This window comes from Heteronotia binoei, chromosome 15 (genome assembly GCF_032191835.1).
Source record: "Heteronotia binoei isolate CCM8104 ecotype False Entrance Well chromosome 15, APGP_CSIRO_Hbin_v1, whole genome shotgun sequence".
Classification (NCBI taxonomy): Eukaryota; Metazoa; Chordata; class Lepidosauria; order Squamata; family Gekkonidae; genus Heteronotia; species Heteronotia binoei.
In genome coordinates this window covers 56,485,295-56,505,428 of record NC_083237.1, presented here as the reverse complement: position 1 = coordinate 56,505,428, position 20,134 = coordinate 56,485,295, and the positions used below count along the sequence as shown (strand labels likewise).

General features: G+C 43.0%; 1 protein-coding gene across 1 annotated transcript; it reads right to left on the bottom strand.

Moving 5' to 3' along the window:
* Positions 1-7,108: 7,108 nt before the first annotated feature.
* On the bottom strand, positions 7,109-18,604 carry LOC132584313 (keratin, type I cuticular Ha4-like). The gene is made up of 7 exons (XM_060256169.1): positions 18,075-18,604; positions 16,203-16,285; positions 14,524-14,680; positions 13,855-14,016; positions 13,640-13,765; positions 9,447-9,667; positions 7,109-7,429 (listed from the first exon to the last, which is right to left on the bottom strand). Exons 1-7 carry the CDS (start codon positions 18,561-18,563, stop codon positions 7,126-7,128), a joined length of 1,542 nt encoding a protein of 513 aa, XP_060112152.1. The 5' UTR covers positions 18,564-18,604; the 3' UTR covers positions 7,109-7,125.
* Between the last annotated feature and the right edge of the window lie 1,530 nt (positions 18,605-20,134).

Below are 20,134 nucleotides of genomic sequence, written 5' to 3'. Positions count from 1 at the left end.
ATTGAGTGCCCATGAGTTCTTGTGCTGTGAGAAAGGGAGAAAAGTACTTCTTTCTCTACCTGCATAATCTTGCAAACCTCTATCATGTCACCCCCTCTGTTGACGTTTCTCCAAACTAAAGAGCCTCAAGTGCTTTAACCTTTCTTCAAAGGGAAAGAGTATGAATGTATTAAATATTAAATACATTATTTCTAATCAGGACATGATTTAATTCATTTATCATCAAAAGTAATTCTCTCCAGCATAGGTAAAGGTAAAAGGTGCAAGCACTGGGTTGTTACTGACCCATGGGGTGACGTCACATTATTATGTTTTCTTGGCAGACTTTTATGGGGTGGTTTGCCATTAATTTCCCCAATCAGCATACACTGTGTAACAGCCCATCTCAGACATCATAATGCCTTATTTCAGGACAGTTATTAATTTCAGAGCAAAAATGCTGCTTCAGACCTCTCATTTTTTGTTTTAAAGAACATATCGGTCACCTGAAACCATCAAGAGTTTGTATTTGGGACCTCAAACAGTTTAATGTTCTTATCTCAAGCCATGCACACGATTTTTCTTAGCACAGACATATCCTACCAAGTACAGTACCACAATTTGGGAGGGTAATACCAGTCTACAATTTAAGGTTTTGTTATAATAATGCCTGTTATTCATTTTGTCTTCATTTTAAAAATCTATTTTTTTTTGTCCACTGGGATGAATAAAAAAATGTTGTATTGCTTTTGTTCAAGGCCATTTGAATAACATGTGCCTTAAAACCATCACATTAATTGGCCTCTGGAAAAAGGAGCTGAAACCACAAATTGTGTGTCAAATGAAAACAGGCCACCTTGTAAAACACTAACACACGAAACCTTGCCATTGTGCACTAAGGCTATTTTCTGCTCCTTGTTTTTAGAGAGTGTGTGGGCCTGGGGTGGGGTGTGGGTGTGTCTTACACAGATTTCTTATGCTGTTGTGCAAGACCTATTCATACAGTTATCTGTAGCATAACTTCTAACATTTTCAGCTCTAGTCCAAATATGTAAAGGGCTTAACTGTATACAGAGTTATTCAGGAACCCTGCAGAAGCAGCGAGTGATTTCTTTGTCCCACTTGCCACTGGATTGAAAAGCAGGCGGTGAACTGTGGAACTGTTGTCGTGATTGCTTTTTCTGCTAGAGAAAGCAGAAACTAACTGAATAAAAACAGCCTAAAGGGCAGCTGTCAATGTCTTGTGTCTTCGTTGACCTCCAACAAGTTGATGCTGCTGAGACTGGCGCCATCATCTTGATCCAGCAATTGTACTTGAAAGGTGTTGGCTGTTTTCTGAAGTTGGTGAGAAGAAGGCAGCTCCTCCACCCCATGGTTGTGGGTTGAATGGCGGCCACAGATGATTCTCCGCATGCCTGCATTGGCACAAATCCAAGAGTCAGATCTACCATCAAGGCTAAGGTCTTCCTTGTTGAGAACTTCCGAATACCAGCCTGGTTACAACTGCTGCTGAGTGTTAATACAGCTCGAATTTGGCCTAGATTTGTGGGTTCTTCTTGCTCGGGTGGATCATTTGTTTCATATGGAGACTTAGCAGAATTTGTGGTTGATTTCTTGGGTCTCGTAGGCTCTCTGCTCTCTTAGGCCTTTGCTGAAACCTCTAGATCTCAGCATGCATGACTGATAGATTTTCTAACTTCCAGGTGGGGCCTGGAGATCTCCTGGAATTACAGCTGGTCTTCAGACTACAGAGTTCGGTTCCCCTGGAGAAAATGACTGCTTTGGAGGGTGGACAGTATGGCATTATATCCCACTGAAGTTCCTGCTGTCCTCAAACCCCACCCTCCCCAAGCTGTACTGCACATCTGCCCTCCCTCTGCATTTCCACAACCTCTGAGGTCAATTTTTTTTCTTCCATAGGTGCCTTAAATAATTAGGATTGTCAAGGGAGAGTGCAGTCATCATCAATGTCATTCGTGGTGTTACAGTACCCCCCGCCTTTAAAAATGCCTCTAAAATATTGATATATAGATATTCCGTTGTATTGTTAGGTTAAGCAGGTTTTCTGGATTTTCAGCTTTCATTTAAAAAGAAAACTCTCTAGGCTCTGTCCTCATGGAACATGGCATATCTCTGCAGGGGAAAAGGTTAGAGACTTTTTAAAAAAATGAAAGCTGAGAATTCAGAGCACCTGCTTGACCTATTAGTACAATGGTATACCTCTATATCAATGTTTTAGGACCTTTTAAAAAATCAAAAAGGAGGAGGAAAGAGAGGGAGTGGTTTGGCGGTGATGACGGTGCAGTCCTCAGAAAGTGGACTGGAGGTGAATCAAAGACGGTTGGAAACAAAAACCAGCAGAAACATTCAATCCCAGGGAAAAGGTGGCTCAGAATCGGCTTCCAGAAAAAGAGGGGGGTAAAAGTGATCTGAAGAGAACTGGATAACAAACAAACACACATTCAAGCAAAAAGGAAAGGCTCAAAAATGTATGTGGAAATCGTGAGATAAACTGAAGCAGTATGAGTCCAGAACCAGCAACAACAACAAACCCATGTGGAAAAGCCCCTTATGGTGAAGGATTTTTGTGCTTGCTTTAAATTCCAGCAGAAATTTTCTGAAAATCTTGAAGTTGTGCTGGTATGATCTAATTTGTTCCAGGGTTACTGTTGTTTCTTCCGGCCTGGCTCAGCTGTACCGATTCAGAATTTTCTTCCAAGAAACTGACTTTCAACACCATTTTAAAATGCCCTCTTCTTAGAGGGAACTACAGTTTTCAGTTGGATCAAGCTGACTTCCAGCCATGCTGCTGTGAGCAGAGCGAGTAATGTGTGTGGAGCATCCCATGTAGAACTTGGGGTGCGGTCACACTTACATTAAATCCATCAGCAACCCATCTTTAAAGCGCCGTTATTTCGTATCTCAAATAATCCGCCGCATCCTGTTTCCCGATCAGACAGCATGGAGTTCCGATGCATGCCGTATTGATCCCGTCCCCTGCTCGATCACACAGCTCTACCGGAACTTCTTTCAGATGGCGGCAATCCGGATAAGCGCAGGCGCAGTGCTGGGCGGGTTCTCTATTTGCGCAGGCGCACTGATGCGTGCTGCAGTGGGTCCGCGTTTGCAATAGCGGGGTTTCCAGCTATTTAAACCTTTTTTTTTTTGTTTCCCCGGCTGCTCTATCGATATATCGATATATCGATATATCGGCAGGCCCTTTCATGTGGTCTGCTTCGAACCGAGGGCGGGACGTCAGATGTGGTCGAGCGATTCTTGGAAATAGCAACTCTCTCCGCCCCCCCCCCTCCCCGCGCCCCTTTTCGACTTGTTGGGCGGCTTAGGGGAAAGTTTCGTTGCCCGTCTGGCTCATCTTGCCATGCTCGGGCTCGGCCTTTGGTGCCCACCGGCGCCCTGCTTCCAAAACGCTGCCCCTCCCCGCCCGCCCGCCGCGGCCTTTCGGCCTCTTGAGCCTCGCCGTCGGTCATTTACAAGAGGCGAAAGGAACTCCGAGAGCGGGAAGGAAGTAACAATTTGTCGAGCAATAAATCTTGTGTCTGTGGCCATTACTGATATTTCGATATATCGATATATCGCTATTACGCAATAAACTAAATATTAAAAAAAAAAAAGGCCGTTTCGGAAGGCCCCCTTCCTTCCTTCGATGGCGCAGTGATATGCATTTTGTTTGTGGCTGGAAGCAGGAGGCAGGAAGCGCTGTTGCGACTCACCAACGATTGCCCGTTCAGATGCTCCAGAGCGCTCAGGAAGCGCTCAGGAAGCGTCTTGTTCCGGATTAAATGCAGTAGCAAATTAATCCGCGAGCAAGGCGCATCAGCGTGGGACGGGCACGGGCTAAGCACGCTTCACAGATGTGGGCGTGTGAACGTCCGGGTAAAATCCGACATGCTTGCGGGCTCAACTCATGCCCGTAGCGGGGTTTTTTGGACGTCTGACCGCGGCCTTGGTGTGGAATAGCTTTTGGGATGCAAAAGCTAAGAACTGTGGCTGTCAGTGTGTAAATTATTTATTTATTTATTTATTTATATTGGGATTTATACCCCGCCCTTCGCACCGAAGTGTCTCAATAAATGCTTAGAGGAGAATTACATGGAAGAAATAAGACAATAAATAATATCTCTGAAACATACAGACTTGGATTGGAATTGAAATAGCTGAGGGGCAATGAGAAGCACCAGCGTTGCAACTGTTAAAGCAGAAACATCCATCTGGTCAGATTCAAGGGGAAGTTGTAACTGGAGGTTTGCTCAAGGGACCTGTGGACAAATTCTTGGTCCAAACTGCTTCGTTAGGCAGTGGGTCAACCATTAACTTTTAATGTGTCAATCCCAAGGCCAGATTTGCTGCTCTGTTGTCACATTGAGTGGTCAACATTTCTTTGCAGGCTACCCCAGTATGGGGCAATAGCTTAGCAACAGAACATCTGCTTTGATTGCCAGAGATCCTTGCTTCAATACCCAGCATCTCTAGTTAAAAAGATCAGGTAGCAGGTTACATGATCCACTGCCTGTCAGAGTACACAGTACTCACCTGACCAATAACTTGGCTCAGTATAAGACAGCTTCATGTATGTTCAGGGATGGCCAAACTTGCTTAACATAAGAGCCACACAGAATAAATGTCAGATGTTTGAGAGCCACAAGACGTGAACAAATATCACACATGTCTTTATTAAAACTCTTAATACTTTCTATGCACAGAAAGAGAAAATATATATTTATGCACTATACAACGTGATTACTCTAGAAGGAGACTTTAAAAAAAAATCTGGGAATAACAGTCTACATAAGACCAGCATAGGGAAAGGTTAGGGAATTATTTTTTGGCACCAGTGGAGAAGGAGACACTCAACTACCATATAAATCACTGACTACCATTTGCATAATTACACATCTTTTTGCCTTGACACTAATGTTAGTAAATACAGCTCCTCCAAGAGCTATGAAGCTAAGGAGAAACCCTTCACTACCCTCTTTAATCCTTTCCCTCCTTCCAGTGGCTCCCTCAGTTCTTGTCCTCTCTTTCCCTGCTCTGGCTTTCTGGATGACCTCTGTGGTGGTGAAGAGCTTGCAAGTGTATCTGTTTTCTCCTCCTCCCCCATTTCACACACAGCAGAAATAGTCATCTACCTATGGGGTCAGCTCTCAGAGGTCCTGATGCCAAGCATACTTACTTAGAGTAAGTCTGCATTCAATTCCTCCTTGACCTTTGGGAGCCATACAAAATGTGTGAAAGAGCCACATGTTGAAGTTGAAGTTTGGCCTCTCCTGTGTATGTTCATCCTTGTACCCATTTTGAGACCCATGGAAAATAAGTTCTGATCAAGTAACACAAAAAACTGAACAGCCCTTCAGCTCCCCCTTGTGCTTATACTTGGGTACTGGATTTTATACTTCAAGTGATTTCCCTTTGCTACATTCTAATTTCAAGATTTATTTTCCCCTCTCCTGTCTCATGTACATCTGATTATAAGCCATTTAAAAGGTACTGGATGGTGTCATCTAGGCTGGGATACAACAGTACCAGTGTTCCCTCTAAGCTGAGTTAGTGTGAGCTAGCTCAGAGATTTTTAGCCTCCAGCTCACACATTTTTGTCTTAGCTCAGAAAAGATGACCTCAGAGCACAATAATTTATGCAGTAGCTCACAACGTTAATGCCAGTAGCTCACAACTTTAATGCCAGTAGCTCACAAAGTAGAATTTTTGTTCACAAGACTCTGCAGCTTAGAGGGAACATTGAATGGAACAGCAGTGGATATGTTCATGTGGGGTGGGGGGATTTGATTTGGATTACTTTCTACTGTGGGCATCCCCAATGTGGACACCTTGATGTCTTCCAACCCTTTTCCTGGCACACCCTCCCCCCCCCCCCCCGCCAAGTATTTTTAGAAAGTGCCCAGCAAGGTTTCAGAATGAGCATTAGAGATTTGTCTTTGCAGATTTTTAAATACGGTATGTTGCTTTGGCGGTGGCAGCCGCTATAGCACAAAGATCTTCACTATGTGGCTAAAGGTGAGCAGCAGCAGCCATTCTGTGGCTTACTCTGTCTCCTGTGGCAGCCATTTTGTGGTTGTGCCCAGAACACTGTATCCAAATTCCAAAGGCTCAAAAAACGTCGGGGACCCCTGTTCCACTGTTTTAGTGTTACATGCAGAGCTTTTGTTGAGCAGGAATGCACAGGAATGTAGTTCCAGCTAGCTTGGTGTCAGGTTGTGTGGCCTAATAGGCAAATGAGTTCCTGCTGGGCTTTTTCTACAGAAAAGTCCTGTGTGAAACAATGGTGACATCAGGGTGTGTGGCCTAATATGCAAATGAGTTCCCGCTGAGCTTTTTCTAGGGAAAAAGCCTTGGCTATATGCATTAAATATGTGGCTTTATGAAGATTTTAGATGGGATAGAAATTACGATCCTTTTGTTTGTGAGTGAAGAATAGTAAATAGTGGCCTGGACAGAAGGAGATAATATTGTGTGTGCACGTGAGTGTGTATGTGTGTGTAACCCACCAAGCCCCTGAAATGAGGACCCTCTGCATTATGGGTTGTGGATGAGAAAAAATAGAGACACGTCTAGAGTTTTGCATCTGCTGACTTCCCAGGAGTGCATCTGATTTCTTTAACAAGTACAGTGGTATCCCAGAACACCTTTTTGAGCAGCAGGTGGCACCAGCACCTAAGGAATTCATAATTTGAAACTGCTGTGGAATCTCTGCAGGTGTGCATTCTAAAGGGCAGGAGTGTTGAAATGCAGTTGTAGATGTACTATGTGTGGCAATCATTTGATTCAGATTGCGAGCGAAGGCCACACGTTTCTACAAGAACTCTAAACCAGTTGTCACGAAATGAATGTTTCCTTGTAAATCACACTTCAGACACGATATTTTTATTGTCATGCCAGAAAACAAAAGCTTGTTGAGAATGAACCAGAGAAACTTCCTTGAATCCTAGAAAGCAACAAAGCAGCAGGGAATGGAGGAATCGCCTTATCAGAGCTACCTTGCAGAATAAGTTTAACTTTAGCATGGCTCTTAGCCGAGTTTTCTATGCACAGGATAGGAACTTTTAAACCTTTTGTTACTCAAGTTCAGGTCCTTGCTGCCTTTTGATTTTTTATCTGAGCGCTGAGATTTCACATGCGGCAGATCTTTGTGGTGATGCGTGGGCCAGGTGGGCATGGGCCACAGGGCGGTGGGCAGACTGGACCACAGGGGACACAGGGGTGGGAGGGGCCAGGCATAGGACCACATGGGACACAGACTGGCCCACAGGGATTGACACAGGGTAGACTCATATTAGGCTCCATCATCTGCACCATCGGTTTGCACTCTGGTGGACAGACAGGAACACAGACTGTTTCTGGCATACAAACTGGCCGACAGACAGATGAACGGATGGTAGTCGAGTGTTCGGGGTCACAGGGTTGGTTGGGGAGCCTGGAGAGAAACAAACGTCAGTTTAGGTGAGGCAAAGAGGCCCATGGAAGAGGTTCCAAACTCGGATTTTTTAAAAAAGTAAAACCCCCAACAAAAGTCATGTAAATACCTTGTGTTAAGTTCAACCCAATAATATTAAACAATGTGTGAGTTTTTTTTTTAATTCTCCAGAATTTTTTTTTTGTCAGGCTGAATATTAAAGAAGGTTGTGGATTTCTGGCCTTGACATTAAGGTTTCTTTTCTGTGTCCTGTGTAATATGCAATGCAGTTTTGAACAGTGATGCTGGGTGGGGATGATTCCTGAGCTGATTCCCAGGTTCTGTAGAACTTGAAAACTTGCACATTGTTTTGTGTTGTTTTATTTATTATTTATTTATTTATTACTTTAAATTTCTAATCCGCCCTCTTCGCAAACGGACTCAGGGCGGCTGACAACATTCATATTCTCAAGTTGAAACCAATAAAAACCAATAAAAATAATTGCAATTACAATTTAAACTTTTAAAAACCATTTCGTGGTGCTGTGTCACTACAATATAAGCGAGTTCTTATTTTCTGACAGTGATCACCTAGAACTCTATATGATGTCGGGTGGCAGTTCTCTCCCGGTTAGATATCAAAGGCCTGTTGAAACAATTCGGTCTTATAGGCCCTGCAGAAAGTGGAGAGATCCCGCAGGGCCCTTATGGCCTCCGGAAGAGCGTTCCACAATTCTGGTGCTGCAACCGAGAAGGCCCTAGCTTGTGTCGAATGTAACTTAGCCTAGTTTTGATTGCTCTCCAAAAAGATATTGCATGGTTTTTGTTTTTAGATCTTACTTTGCATCAACTACCTGCAACCTCTTTTCTGTTTTTTTTTCAACCCATAGTCCCATCTGCTAGTCTAGGCGTGTTTGCTCTACTCTCCATATGGGAATTTTCATTGCTCTTTACAATCCCAAAATACAGTACTTGCTTGACCTTACAATTCCAGGATACAGGAGAGCAATTATGCTTACAAAATCAGGGCTTTTTTTGTAGAAAGACTCCAGCAGGAACTTATTTGCATATTATGCCACACCCCCTGATGCCAAGCCAGCCAGAACTGCATTCCTGCTCAAAAAAAGCCCTGTATGAGATTAACCGTGGCTGCAGTCTGCTATCTCTGAAAGCCATGTCTTAAGTATACCGTTTTTGGATAGTTATTGTGTGTGTGGGTTAGGGATCATAGAAACTGTGAAACACATTCGACTTGGAATGCTTGTGGCATAAGGTGCCTAGTGAAAAATGGATCAAACCAGAAAAATAAGCTTCCCCTAAATATTTTAGTTACCACATTTTTGATGGCAGCCAATATTCTTTTCTTAGCTAAATTCCTTGTCCAGGCCATGAGAGTTCAGGCAGCTTGTAACACATTATCTAATATGGTACAGCTTGCCCTTTCTGGCTTATGTTGTTCCTTTCTTCCTCTTTTTGGGATTGCTTGGCACTACTCAAGAAAGCAAGCAAGCAAGAAGGAAAGAAAGAAAGACGTACAGTACACATTAATAAAATCTACTGCATAAATAAATGGAAGTTGCATTGCTGAATTATCCCCTGGACAGGTGTTTTATTTGGAGCATAGTGCTATCTGCCTTACTACTTGTCACTTAATAAGCAAAGGGTTCACATTAAAGGTCACATTAAAGATTTTGTTAAAGGTCATGGTTTTGGTCAGTTTACTATCTCACTCTGCTTTAGAAGTCAGGCCAGGCTGGCTATTGCAGAATAGATGTATATTTCATAAGGAGGCAGGGAAGAACATTCATCTGTAATATGGCCAGGACTCTGCTCAGGTGTAGTGAAAAGACAGGTGCTGCAAGGATGCAAAAGCACCCATTTTCCTCTGTGAAATGTAATAAATTTAATTCCGTAGGCAATAATGGAAGTTCCTTCCTGACAGATGTGCCTGAGATCACAACAGAGAGGAAGTGAATACACCAAGCGGCAAATAAATCCCTTCTAGGCTGCACACACAACCATCTATTTCTGTACTTACTTGCAGTCTTCCCCTTCCAGCATGTTGCGGTAAGTGGCAATCTCGCAATCCAGGCGAGCCTTTTCATCAAGGAGGGTCTTGTACTCGCAATTTTGGCGCTCAATGTCGCAGCGGATTTCAGCAAGCTGGGCCTCCACATTACTGATCAGACACTGGAGCTGTGAAAGTTGGTTGCAGTAGCGGGATTCAGTTTCTTGCAATGTGTCTTCCAGAGCTGCTTTCTGGGGATGGGATGGGTAGAGAAGACAAAGTGTTTTATCACAACATGTCATCTAGTCATACTCATAAACAAAAATGAATGTTTAAAAGGCTATAGCATTTTGTGTTTGGGGTCCTTGAGATGGATACTGATGGTCCTCAGATTTGAGACTCCATATAAGTGAGCCACAAGATTTGGAAAGGAAACACCTGATTGTATAAGAAGATTGCATACTCTGAGAGGATTTGTCTCTGCCCTCTAGCAGAGGTGGAAACAACAGGACATGTCTTTTTCTGCTGCTCCTTCTATAAATAAATTTTAAGATAAGACCTTTCCTTTGTTGACAGTCCTGTGGTAGGGGCAGACCAAATATGCTTAGATAAATTATTAACCGATGAAATCTCAGTTATTACCAAGCTAACTGCTAGATTCTGTGTACAGATGATCAAAGCGTGCAATAAATTTCAGTACTGCCCTTTTGAGCCTCGACTTAGATTTTGTCACAAGGTCTACTATATAGTTCTCAGTTTTTAGATTCAAGGTTCAAATTTGAAATATGGTTATCTAAGATGTTATTTTATATTTTATTTCTACTATGTAATTTTATATAGATTTTTTTTGCTAAATTTTATATTTTTATTTTAACCGGAGTTTAACTTGAATATCTGTACACCTGATAATGTTTTTGTCTGGTTTCTGACCATAATAATAATAAAACTGGAACACCTATTATTATAGGTGCATATTATAGCTTTGGAAAAAGTCCAGAAAAGGGCAACTAGAATGATTAAAGGATTGGAACACTTTCCCTATGAAATAAGGTTGAAACGCTTGGGGCTCTTTAGCTTAGAGAAACGTCGACTGCGGGGTGACATGACAGAGTTTACAAGATTATGCATGGGATGGAGAAAGAAGTACTTTTCTCCCTTTCTCACAATACAGGAACTCATGGGCATTTGATGAAATTGCTGAGCAGTCGGGTTAAAACGGATAAAAGGAAGTACTTCATATATATATATATATATAATTTTTGGCCACTGTGTGGACTGGATGGACCATTGGCCTGATCCAACATGGCTTCTCTTATGTTCTTAGCTGGGGTGTGTGTGTGTGCATGTGGAAAATGATCTCAGGACTTGGTAGGGTTGCCAGGTCTGACTCAGGAAATATCTGGGGATTTGGGGGGCAGAACCATGAGGCTTTGGGGGTAGACCCAGGAGCAAGTGTGTCACAAGCAGGATTGAACCAGTTCTGGCCATCAGATTTAATGGGAACTCACTCCTTTTAAATGCCTCCCCTTCATTGGAAATAACTGAGGATGGGGGCACTTGAAATTTAGCAAGAACAATACATAAAGAAATCAATTAAAATGGCAGCCAATAATACTAATCATAAGTAGACACCCAGCAATACACACACACACACATATTGGCCACTATGTGACACAGAGTGTTGGACTGGATGGGCCATTGGCCTGATCCAACATGGCTTCTTTTATGTTCTTATGTTCTTACCTGATTGCTAATAGGCAAACTTATGTTTAATTTGTGAAACAGCTATGCATTTATTTCTTATTTTAAATTATCAGAAGTCAACCATGTACAGAGTTGTACCCACTATCCTCCAAAAATAAAAAAATCCTAAATTCTGCATCATATTATTTATTTATTTATTTTATTCAATTTCTAGCCTACTCTCCCTGCATAGCAGGCTCAGAGTGGGATACCACTAGTAGAAATGTAGACAATCTACATAGACCAATAGATCTATGACACAATTAAGAGATCCCAACCCAACCTATGAGCTCCATGGATGGAATAAACCAGGCAAGGGGGTCAGCCACAGTAGATGGAACAGGACAGGGGAAACCAATGTAGATGGTTTACTGCCACCTGAACCATAGCACTGGCAGAACATCTCCATTTTACAGACCCTGTGGAATTGCATTAAACCCCGCAGGGTCTGGATCTCACTTGGGAGAGTGTTCCACCATAATTTGTTTATTGCAGAAAATACATCATTTGTATTATTTACCCTTTTTCTGGTAGTGGTATGGAAGAACAAGAACCTAAGGAAGGGCTACCAACAGGAGTGGAGCCTGTGGTTTGGGGAGGAGAGGGATCTCTGTGGAATATAATGCCATAGAGTCTCTCTACCTCCCTCCCCACAAATCAGGCAATTTCTCCAGGTGGAGATCAGTTGTAATTTCAGGCCCCACCTGAAAGTTGGCAGCTCTAACCCTAAAGAGGGCATAAAAACCTTATGTATGCATTTTCATCAGGCTTTGCCCATACAGCTCAAGACCTATCAATTCCAAGCTGCATTTCCTACACCGATAGGAGAAAAATGGTGGGAAACATGTGGGTGGATGCTGTTGGTATTGCACCAGTATACAACATCACTTCAGGCAAAAACAGAAACTGATGTCATTACACCAGGGATGACACTCCAGGATTTATCCAAAACTCTGTTAGCTTTGACCACATGCTAGAGTATCACTCCCAATCTAATGACTTCACTTCTGTTTTTCACTGGATGTGTCATAGCACACCAGCACAACACTAGTGCACTTGCCTCCCCACTCTTCCTGGAGATAGCAAAGCTATGGCTGACAGCCCTATTCACGGACATATTGTGTAGTAATGTGGCTTGTAAAATAATGAAAACATATTTTTCAGGATGTTAAATTATTTGTACAATATAGAATTTCATAGATGTGCACCAAAATTCTTGAACTATACAAGATATCTATTTTAATTGTACATTTTTATATGTAAGGAGTCCTCATCAGGGCTTTTTTGGTTAAAAAAGCCCAGAAGGAACTCATTTGCATATTAGGCCACACACCCTCATATCACCGTTGTTTTGTGCAGGGATTCTTGGTACAAAAAGCCCAGTAGGGACTCATTTGCATATTAGGCCACACCCCCTGACACTAAGCCAGCCGGAACTGCGTTCCTGTGCATTCCTTCTAAAAAAAAAGTCCTGGTCCTCATAGGTTTGAGTTTTCAGTGACCTTCAGAGTCTTTTGAGCTAGAGTGTCTTATACCAGCGGTGGCCAAGGGTAGCTCTCCAGATGTTGGCCATGCTAGCTGGGGCTGATGGGAGCTGTAGGCAAAAACATCTGGAGAGCTACGCTTGGCCACCCCTATCTTATACAGTAGCACTACGCAAAGGACATGTGAGTGATGTAAGACTCAGGCCTATTCTGTGCTCACTGTGTATCTTTTTAAGGACAGATTGAGCTAAGAAAACAGTGGTAAATTGCCTTGAACCTCTTTGCCCTCTTTTCAAACAGCCCTTTGCATAGCTGTATAGGTGGATCTCTGAATGAGGTTGCTGTTGCAGAAGGAATGGGCTCAAAATATTAGGTAAAGATGTGATTTGCTACAATGCTGACACTTACAGATTTATCTCTGTGTTCTTTAGAACTCTTCAGAAGCAAGATACACATATGACATATGAAGCTGCCTTATCCTGAATCAGATCCTTGGTCCATCAAAATCAGTATTGTCTTCTCAGACTGGCAGCGGCTCTCCAGGGTCTCAAGCTGAGGTTTTTCACACCTATTTGCCTGGACCCTTTTTGGAGATGCCAGGGATTGAACTTGGGACCTTCTGCTTCCCAAGCAGATGCTCTGCCACTGAGCCACCGTCCTTCCCCTGCTCTCCAGGGTCTCAAGCTGAGGTTTTTCACACTTATTTGCCTGGACCCTTTTTGGAGATGCCAGGGATTGAACCTGGGACCTTCTGCTTCCCAAGCAAATGCTCTGCCACTGAGCCACCGTCCTTCCCCTGCTCTCCAGAGTCTCAAGCTGAGGTTTTTCACACTTATTTGCCTGGACCCTTTTTGGAGATGCTGGGGATTGAACCTGGGACCTTCTGCTAACCAAGCAGATGCTCTACCACTGAGCCACTGCCCCTCATTCTGAGATAGTGCAAACACGACTTTTTGATAAACAGTAATGATTTGGATATTCTAAATGTATACCCACCATACTTTGCTGAGCCTGCATGTCAATTTCCAGAGCCTGAACACAACGTCTGGTCTCAATGATCTCTGACTGGCAGCATTGCAGCTGTTCTCCACTGGAGATCACCTCCCTGTTTAGTTCTTCCATCTGGAAAAGCCCCAAAACAGGAAGTGAGAAATCAGCAGAACTATCACCAATGGAAACTGGTCTGGTTTGCATTGACTTAAGGGACACACCTGAGCACAGTACCAATCCTCAACTTCTTGACGATTCTTTTGAAGATCAGCCTCATACTGGCATCGCATCTCATCCAGGACCTTGTTGAGGTTGCAAGATGGAGCAGCATCCACCTCAACATTGATGCGATCACCAAGCTGGGAGCGGAGAGCGCAGGACTCCTAGAAGAAGTGGAGTAGGTTTTTATACCCTGCTTTTCTCTGCCTTGAGGACTCTCAAAGCAGCTTACAATCTCATTCCCTTCCTCTCTTCACAACAGAGACTTTATGACGTAGGTGGAGCTGAAAGATCTCCAGGAGAACAGTGATTGGTGCAAGGTCACCCAGCAGGCTTCATTTGGAGGAGTGGGGAATGAAACCCAGCTCTCCAGATTAGAATCAGCTGCTCTTAACCACTACGTGATGAGGAAGAGAATAAGTGAACATAAGTGATGATCACAAGGACTGTCCCTCATTTTGCACACAAGTTATCAAGGAGGAAAGGAACTGCTGAATTTGTTTCTTCCACTAACCCTGGTTGGGTACATTTGGACACTAGTGGAGTTTCATTATTTAGGGCATTAGTTCATGCTCTGTTTGGTCAAGACCAATTTATGCACAGTTGGTGAACAGTGTCTTTGTGTTATAGCAGCTGTTCTGTCCTAGGTGCTGGTAATGTTTTGTCCATACCTCCTCATGGTTTTTCTTCAGGCACATCATTTCTTCAGTTAAGGACTCAAGTTGGGCTTCCAGGTCAGCTCTGCACAGAGTGAGGTCATCCAGAACTCTGCGGAGGCCAGTGATGTCAGACTCATCCCGCTGACGAAGACTGAGCTCATAATCATATCTTCAAAGAGATAGTAGATATATAATTACAATAAAGTTGAAACAGCACAGTTTGAATCTTGGAAAGCTTGTAAAGGAAAATCTGACCATAAATCCCTGCTTTGTTATGGATCCAGAGGGTCATTAAAAAGCAATTTGTCCTAAACTCATCCATTAATGGGTGTTTATTGGAATTCTAGGCCTATTCTTTTCACCACTATTGACAAGTCAATGTTTCTTAACCTAAGTTTCTCATCATAAGAAAGAATAAAAGTATTGTGTTAACATGTTCTATGGTCATAGAATACCCAAATCATGATATGCCAGTTCCAGCATACTCAGGACCATAAATTACACTTGTACTTTATCTGCTCTCCTATACGCATGCTCACAGCAGGTGTTTCACCTGTTCTGGTCCGTGTGTAAAGGTTCTAAATATATTAATCTGAAAAAAATTGGGATGATTTTGTATATACAACTGGTTTGAACAGGGTTGAGTAGAAGTGTTTGAATATTTATTCTTCTGCAGTGTTTGAACACAGCTAGTGTATGGCAATCCCATAGGGTTTTCAAGGCAAGAGATGAATAGAGGTGGTTTGCCATTGCCTGTTGCTACATAGTGACCCTGGACTTCCTTGGACTTCCTTGGTTTTCTCTCATCCAAGTTCTAACCTTGGCCAACCCTTCTTAGCTTCCAAGTTCCGATGAGATCAGGCTACCCTGGGCCATCCAAGTCAGGATTTTGTGTGTGTGCACGCATGCGCATGTGTATGCTAAACACTGTATAGGGGGCTAAGCCATGAGCTTGACAATCAATTGTGATTCCCTAAATATTTATAAAAGAGGATGTCTGTATCTACGTAGGAAATATACTTTTAGAGTGCTCAGTGTTTTCATTTGGAAGAATATCCGTTAACATACATTCAAATGTTCTTAATGGAATATATATGTGTTATGTATGTGGACTCAAGGGAGAACTGAACTGGGAGTTCCTGCATGGCTCTTTGGAGCCAGATGCCCAGAGCTTGGGGACTTGGGAGCAATAGGCAGCAGGATCAGAATTCCTGCTGCCCTGCTCCAATCATGGGTCCCCTGCTGGTTTGAATGGACCAATAGAATGCTAGCGCGGGAACCCTGATGTGTATATCAGGTTGGCCCTGTGGGCTCATTCCTCAGTCTTACGCTTATGCCTTACTATGCTGAAATCAATAAAGAGCTGATGTTTCACCACCACCTCGCCTCTCCAGTCCATTGAACCCATTATATTATAATATGTTTCCTAAATGTTATGGATCCCTACAGAACAGAACCCCAAATTCAAGCATAATTTTGAAAATTTTGACCGGGAAGCCCCTAATTTATTCCATTCCTACTAGTGCCCACAACTTCCATCCTGATTTTCCCACCAGTTCTGGTACCCTGTTGGTGAGTTCCTTTGGGAATCATAGCTGTGCATACTGATATTAATGCCGTTGAGGGCAGGGCACCGCAGCATACAGGGCTGATGAATGAAAGCACTAGATCTTCCCCATGGACAATCTTACTTGGTGCAGTAGTCATCTGAAGCCATTTTGAGATTATCAATATCTAGACACAGTCTTGCATTTTCAGCCTTAGTGCAGCAAATCTGAAAAGCAAGAAAAATGTATTTTTTTAAAAAAATATATATAACACTTTTATTTTTATTTTTTGCATAATAGGTTACAATAACAACAATGCTCAAGCATCAACAATAACTATCAAGAGGGCATTTTAAAGGACAAGGAAACAATCATCTGGATTTACTAATATATAATTAGTAAACCTGTTTTTTTGTTTTTTTTAAAAAAAAGCAAATCTACAGCATTTTGGTCAAATGTACCATCTAATCTTCCAGATTAGGCTCAGTGGAAAAACAGTTATCAACAAGATATTAAGTGGGTTTCCCAGTCATGTATAACTAGCTGTTAACATATTAAGGTATTATAAGTACTGTATTTCTTTTTGATTTGTAACACAGGATCAAATGTGTTTTCTCTCCCCTTTCCTCTCACTGTTCATCATGGCCAAGCATAGTGCAAAAAGAGATGGGGATGGTGTAAGACCTTGTCTACTGTCTTGTTTGGCCCAACTGTAACCAGCATCTCTATCATCATTTGGCCACTGTGCAGAAGGGGGAGGACTGGGAGGAAACATCTACTGGTCTGCTTAAATCAGTTTGAATTTAATATTGGATTAATAGTTAATGATTTGTTATAAGCAGCCTACATTTGGACAGAAAAAGCACGGTGAAAAAAACCCCTAATTGAATAAATTTCTAATTATGCAAAGGCAGAATAAAACCAAAAGGTAAAATGTTCTGTACTTAAAACAGGTGACACTCACATGTACTTTTAAGCAGAATATAGAATTTATTGAAATACAACATATTAAAATTCAAATACTACAGCAGTTTGGCTGCTGCTCAGACAAATGATTTCTCTGTTTTCAGCATTTAGCCTTATTTCCTGTTTTTGTTTTATGCAAATATATACCCTCAGGATCCTATAACAGCATTTTACACCCCAGGGGCGTTTTCGCACTGACCTTAATCAGCAGCGACGCCCCTCTTCACCGCGCAGGATCGGCGCGCATTTTGCACTAATTGCCGCGGAGCACCCGGAAGAGCCGGAAAGTCCCGCGGCTTTTGCGGCGCAAATGGAAACTGGTTTTTGGCGGTTTCCGTTTGCGCCGCAAAAGCCGCGGGACTATCCGGCTCTTCCGGGTGCTCCGCGGCAATTAGTGCGAAATCCGCGCCGATCCTGCGCGGTGAAGAGGGGCGTCGCTGCTGATTAAGGTCAGTGCGAAAACGCCCCTGGAGATGAGCTGGGAGCCCATAGGATTTTCAAAGCAAGAGACAAACAGAGGTGGCTCACTATTGCCTGCCTCTGCACAGCGACCCTGGTATTCCTTGGAGGTCTCCCATCCAAATACTAACTAGAACCAACCCTGCTTTGCTTCCAAGATCCACCAAGATTAGGCTAGCCTGTCCAGATGTTTGACTTTTTAGCTATACATATTGACAAAGTATGCCACTCACACTTCCTGTGAACCTCCTCCTGTCTGATAAGCAAAATAAAATCTTGAGTCTGACATTGTACAATGATTTAATTTAATTTTTTTTTATTTATACCCTGCCCTATCCCGCAAGTGGGCTCAGGGAGGCTTACAGCAGTAAAAACAAACCTCAGAAACATAAAACAGTAGTCAGAACAGCAGAACAGAACAACAATGATCCCTATTTTTTTGCCAGGTGAGAAACAAGCCGTCAGTTACACCTTTAAAGTTTGAATTAAATGGCTCTCAAACAATGCTGGAAATGTTCCCACACTTCAATTGCTCTTGAAAAAGTTTGCTGCAGAACTGTATTGGATTATTGAAGGCCCCACGGCCATTACCTGCTGCTGGAGCTCATCAATGCTGCAGTAGAAAGGCTTGAAGTCAGTGCAGACGTAAGCATTTTCACATTCGTACCATTCCCGGATCTTACATTCTAGCTCAGCATTCTCCTGTTCCAAGCAGCGCACCCTTTCCAGGTAGTTGCCCAGACGGCTGTTCAGGAACTCCATGGTTTCCTTTTCATTGCAGTTGAGTATCCCTTGATCATAGCCAAGAGGGTGGCAGTTCAAAGGGCGAGCAGGTGGTGGGATGCAGGGTGGTGGGACACAAGTGGAACCCAGGTGGGAAGCAGGATGGCCAGTTCGGCAGTTGCTGCGAATCGATGGAGTTGTACGCCCTGGAGTAGGCAAGCACACGCTGGATCGCCTAGGAGGAAGGCCACTTTCAGGGCGGCAGTTGACAGAGACAGCGCTGTTTGGACGGCAGTTTGTTGTAACTTTGCAGGGACCCCTGAGGGACCGACAGGTGTGAACTGAAGTGGCAGCCATAGTGAAGTGGAAAAGCAAGGTTCCCGATTCAGCTAGAAGACCCAAGGTGCCCAAGTCTGAAAGCCACTTTAGTTGCTGGAGCTATTTTTATACCGTGAGCATTGGGTGTTAGCTCCCCTTTATGAGGCTTTATCCTTGTTAATACTTGTGGCGATTTGTGCAGCGGCCTTCTCATTATTCTGCTGTACGCTTGCTTGAAAAGCATTTCTTTGCTCATAAAATCCACCCCCCCTCCCCCATCCTTGGCTTGCGAAATCAGAACTCCTCTTGATGGCTGTCCTTGGAACGATAGTTTTACAATGCAGCATCAAAGCAGCTTTTCAGCATCGAGCGCTAGTCCTCAATAGCTGGGTGTGGGTATGCTGGGTGACATTATGAGCTTGGCATTTTACAGTAGGATCGATCTCTCTTCCCCTGTCCCTTCCCTTCCTCTGACCTACTTCGACCCAACAAAAAAGCTGACCTGCCAAACTGTTTCTCTTGGCTGCAGTGCACTAAGGAGGTTGTATGAAGTGAAGAAATTTCGCAAAATTGATAGAATCGCTCCTGTGTCCAAGTACAGCATCAGGGATGTGTGATGAATAGATGTCCCCCCCCACAAAAAGAAAATTCCATCAGGGAGTGGTAATGGATGGCTTTCATGTCACACTCTGAGCACAAGTGGTTGCCGTATTTGAGGACATGAAGGAAATTTCCTCCTGTGTTGTATCGGTGAGGAGGGTCAGGGTAAAGCCTGGTTGACTGGTAGCTCTGTCAGACCTCTGACAGCAGGTAGCCTTCCACCCGAATCCTTCTTGGACCTGCAATCCTGGCTCTTCCTGGGTGTAATGAGTAGCCTCAGTAGCAACATATCTTCATCCTCATAATATAAATAAATGAATTAGATGCAATGTATTAAACAATGCAGAAAACAGTATTACATAAGTAGAAGACAATGAAATGGGAACAGAAAAATATATATGACAGATTATTCATACTATATAAACAGTGGTCTAGCAATTCATTTATAAAATATAAATAGACTAATGATAATCATCATCCTCATCCACATACATGCTTTTGGACTTCTGATTCACCTTTGCCCTGTATGATGTTCTCTTTCTGCTTGGGCAGCCCTCGGCTATGGCTCTGATCATGATCCATGCATCGCTTCTAGACTGTATTCTGTGTACCACCTAGGGTTGCCAGCTCTGGGTTGGGAAATACCTGGAGATATTGGGGATGCAGGATGAGGTTTGGGGAGGGGAAAGACCTAGCACCACTTTGCTTGTTCCAATTCTCATATTTGACCCTCCTCTACTTATCTACCTTACTTGAGTCAGAGAGATTAGGGCTTTCATACTCTGTTAAAATAGAAATTATGTCAAATATTTTATATTATGTTGGTCTTTTACCGGCACTTGTTTCACCTTCATATAAAAGGTACTTGCAATTTTACCCTGGGGATTATGTGTTTATTTGCTTTATAGTCTGTCTTTCTCACTGAGACTCAACACATTTTATATTGTAAGGCAATGTAGTCAATGGGATGTGACAAGTAATAGCCAAATGTAATTGGACTAGAATTACAG

What these genes read in the sequence shown, in the direction of transcription:
- LOC132584313 (XM_060256169.1), bottom strand. Translation starts at nt 18,563, where the DNA reads ATGGCTGCCACTTCAGTTCACACCTGTCGGTCCCTCAGGGGTCCCTGC. An exon ending in AGGATTGGTACTGTGCTCAG is followed by an intron (nt 13,766 to 13,854) that starts GTGTGTCCCTTA and finishes GGGCTTTTCCAG; the next exon opens with ATGGAAGAACTAAACAGGGA. An exon ending in TGCAGGCTCAGCAAAGTATG is followed by an intron (nt 9,668 to 13,639) that starts GTGGGTATACAT and finishes TCCCATCCCCAG; the next exon opens with AAAGCAGCTCTGGAAGACAC.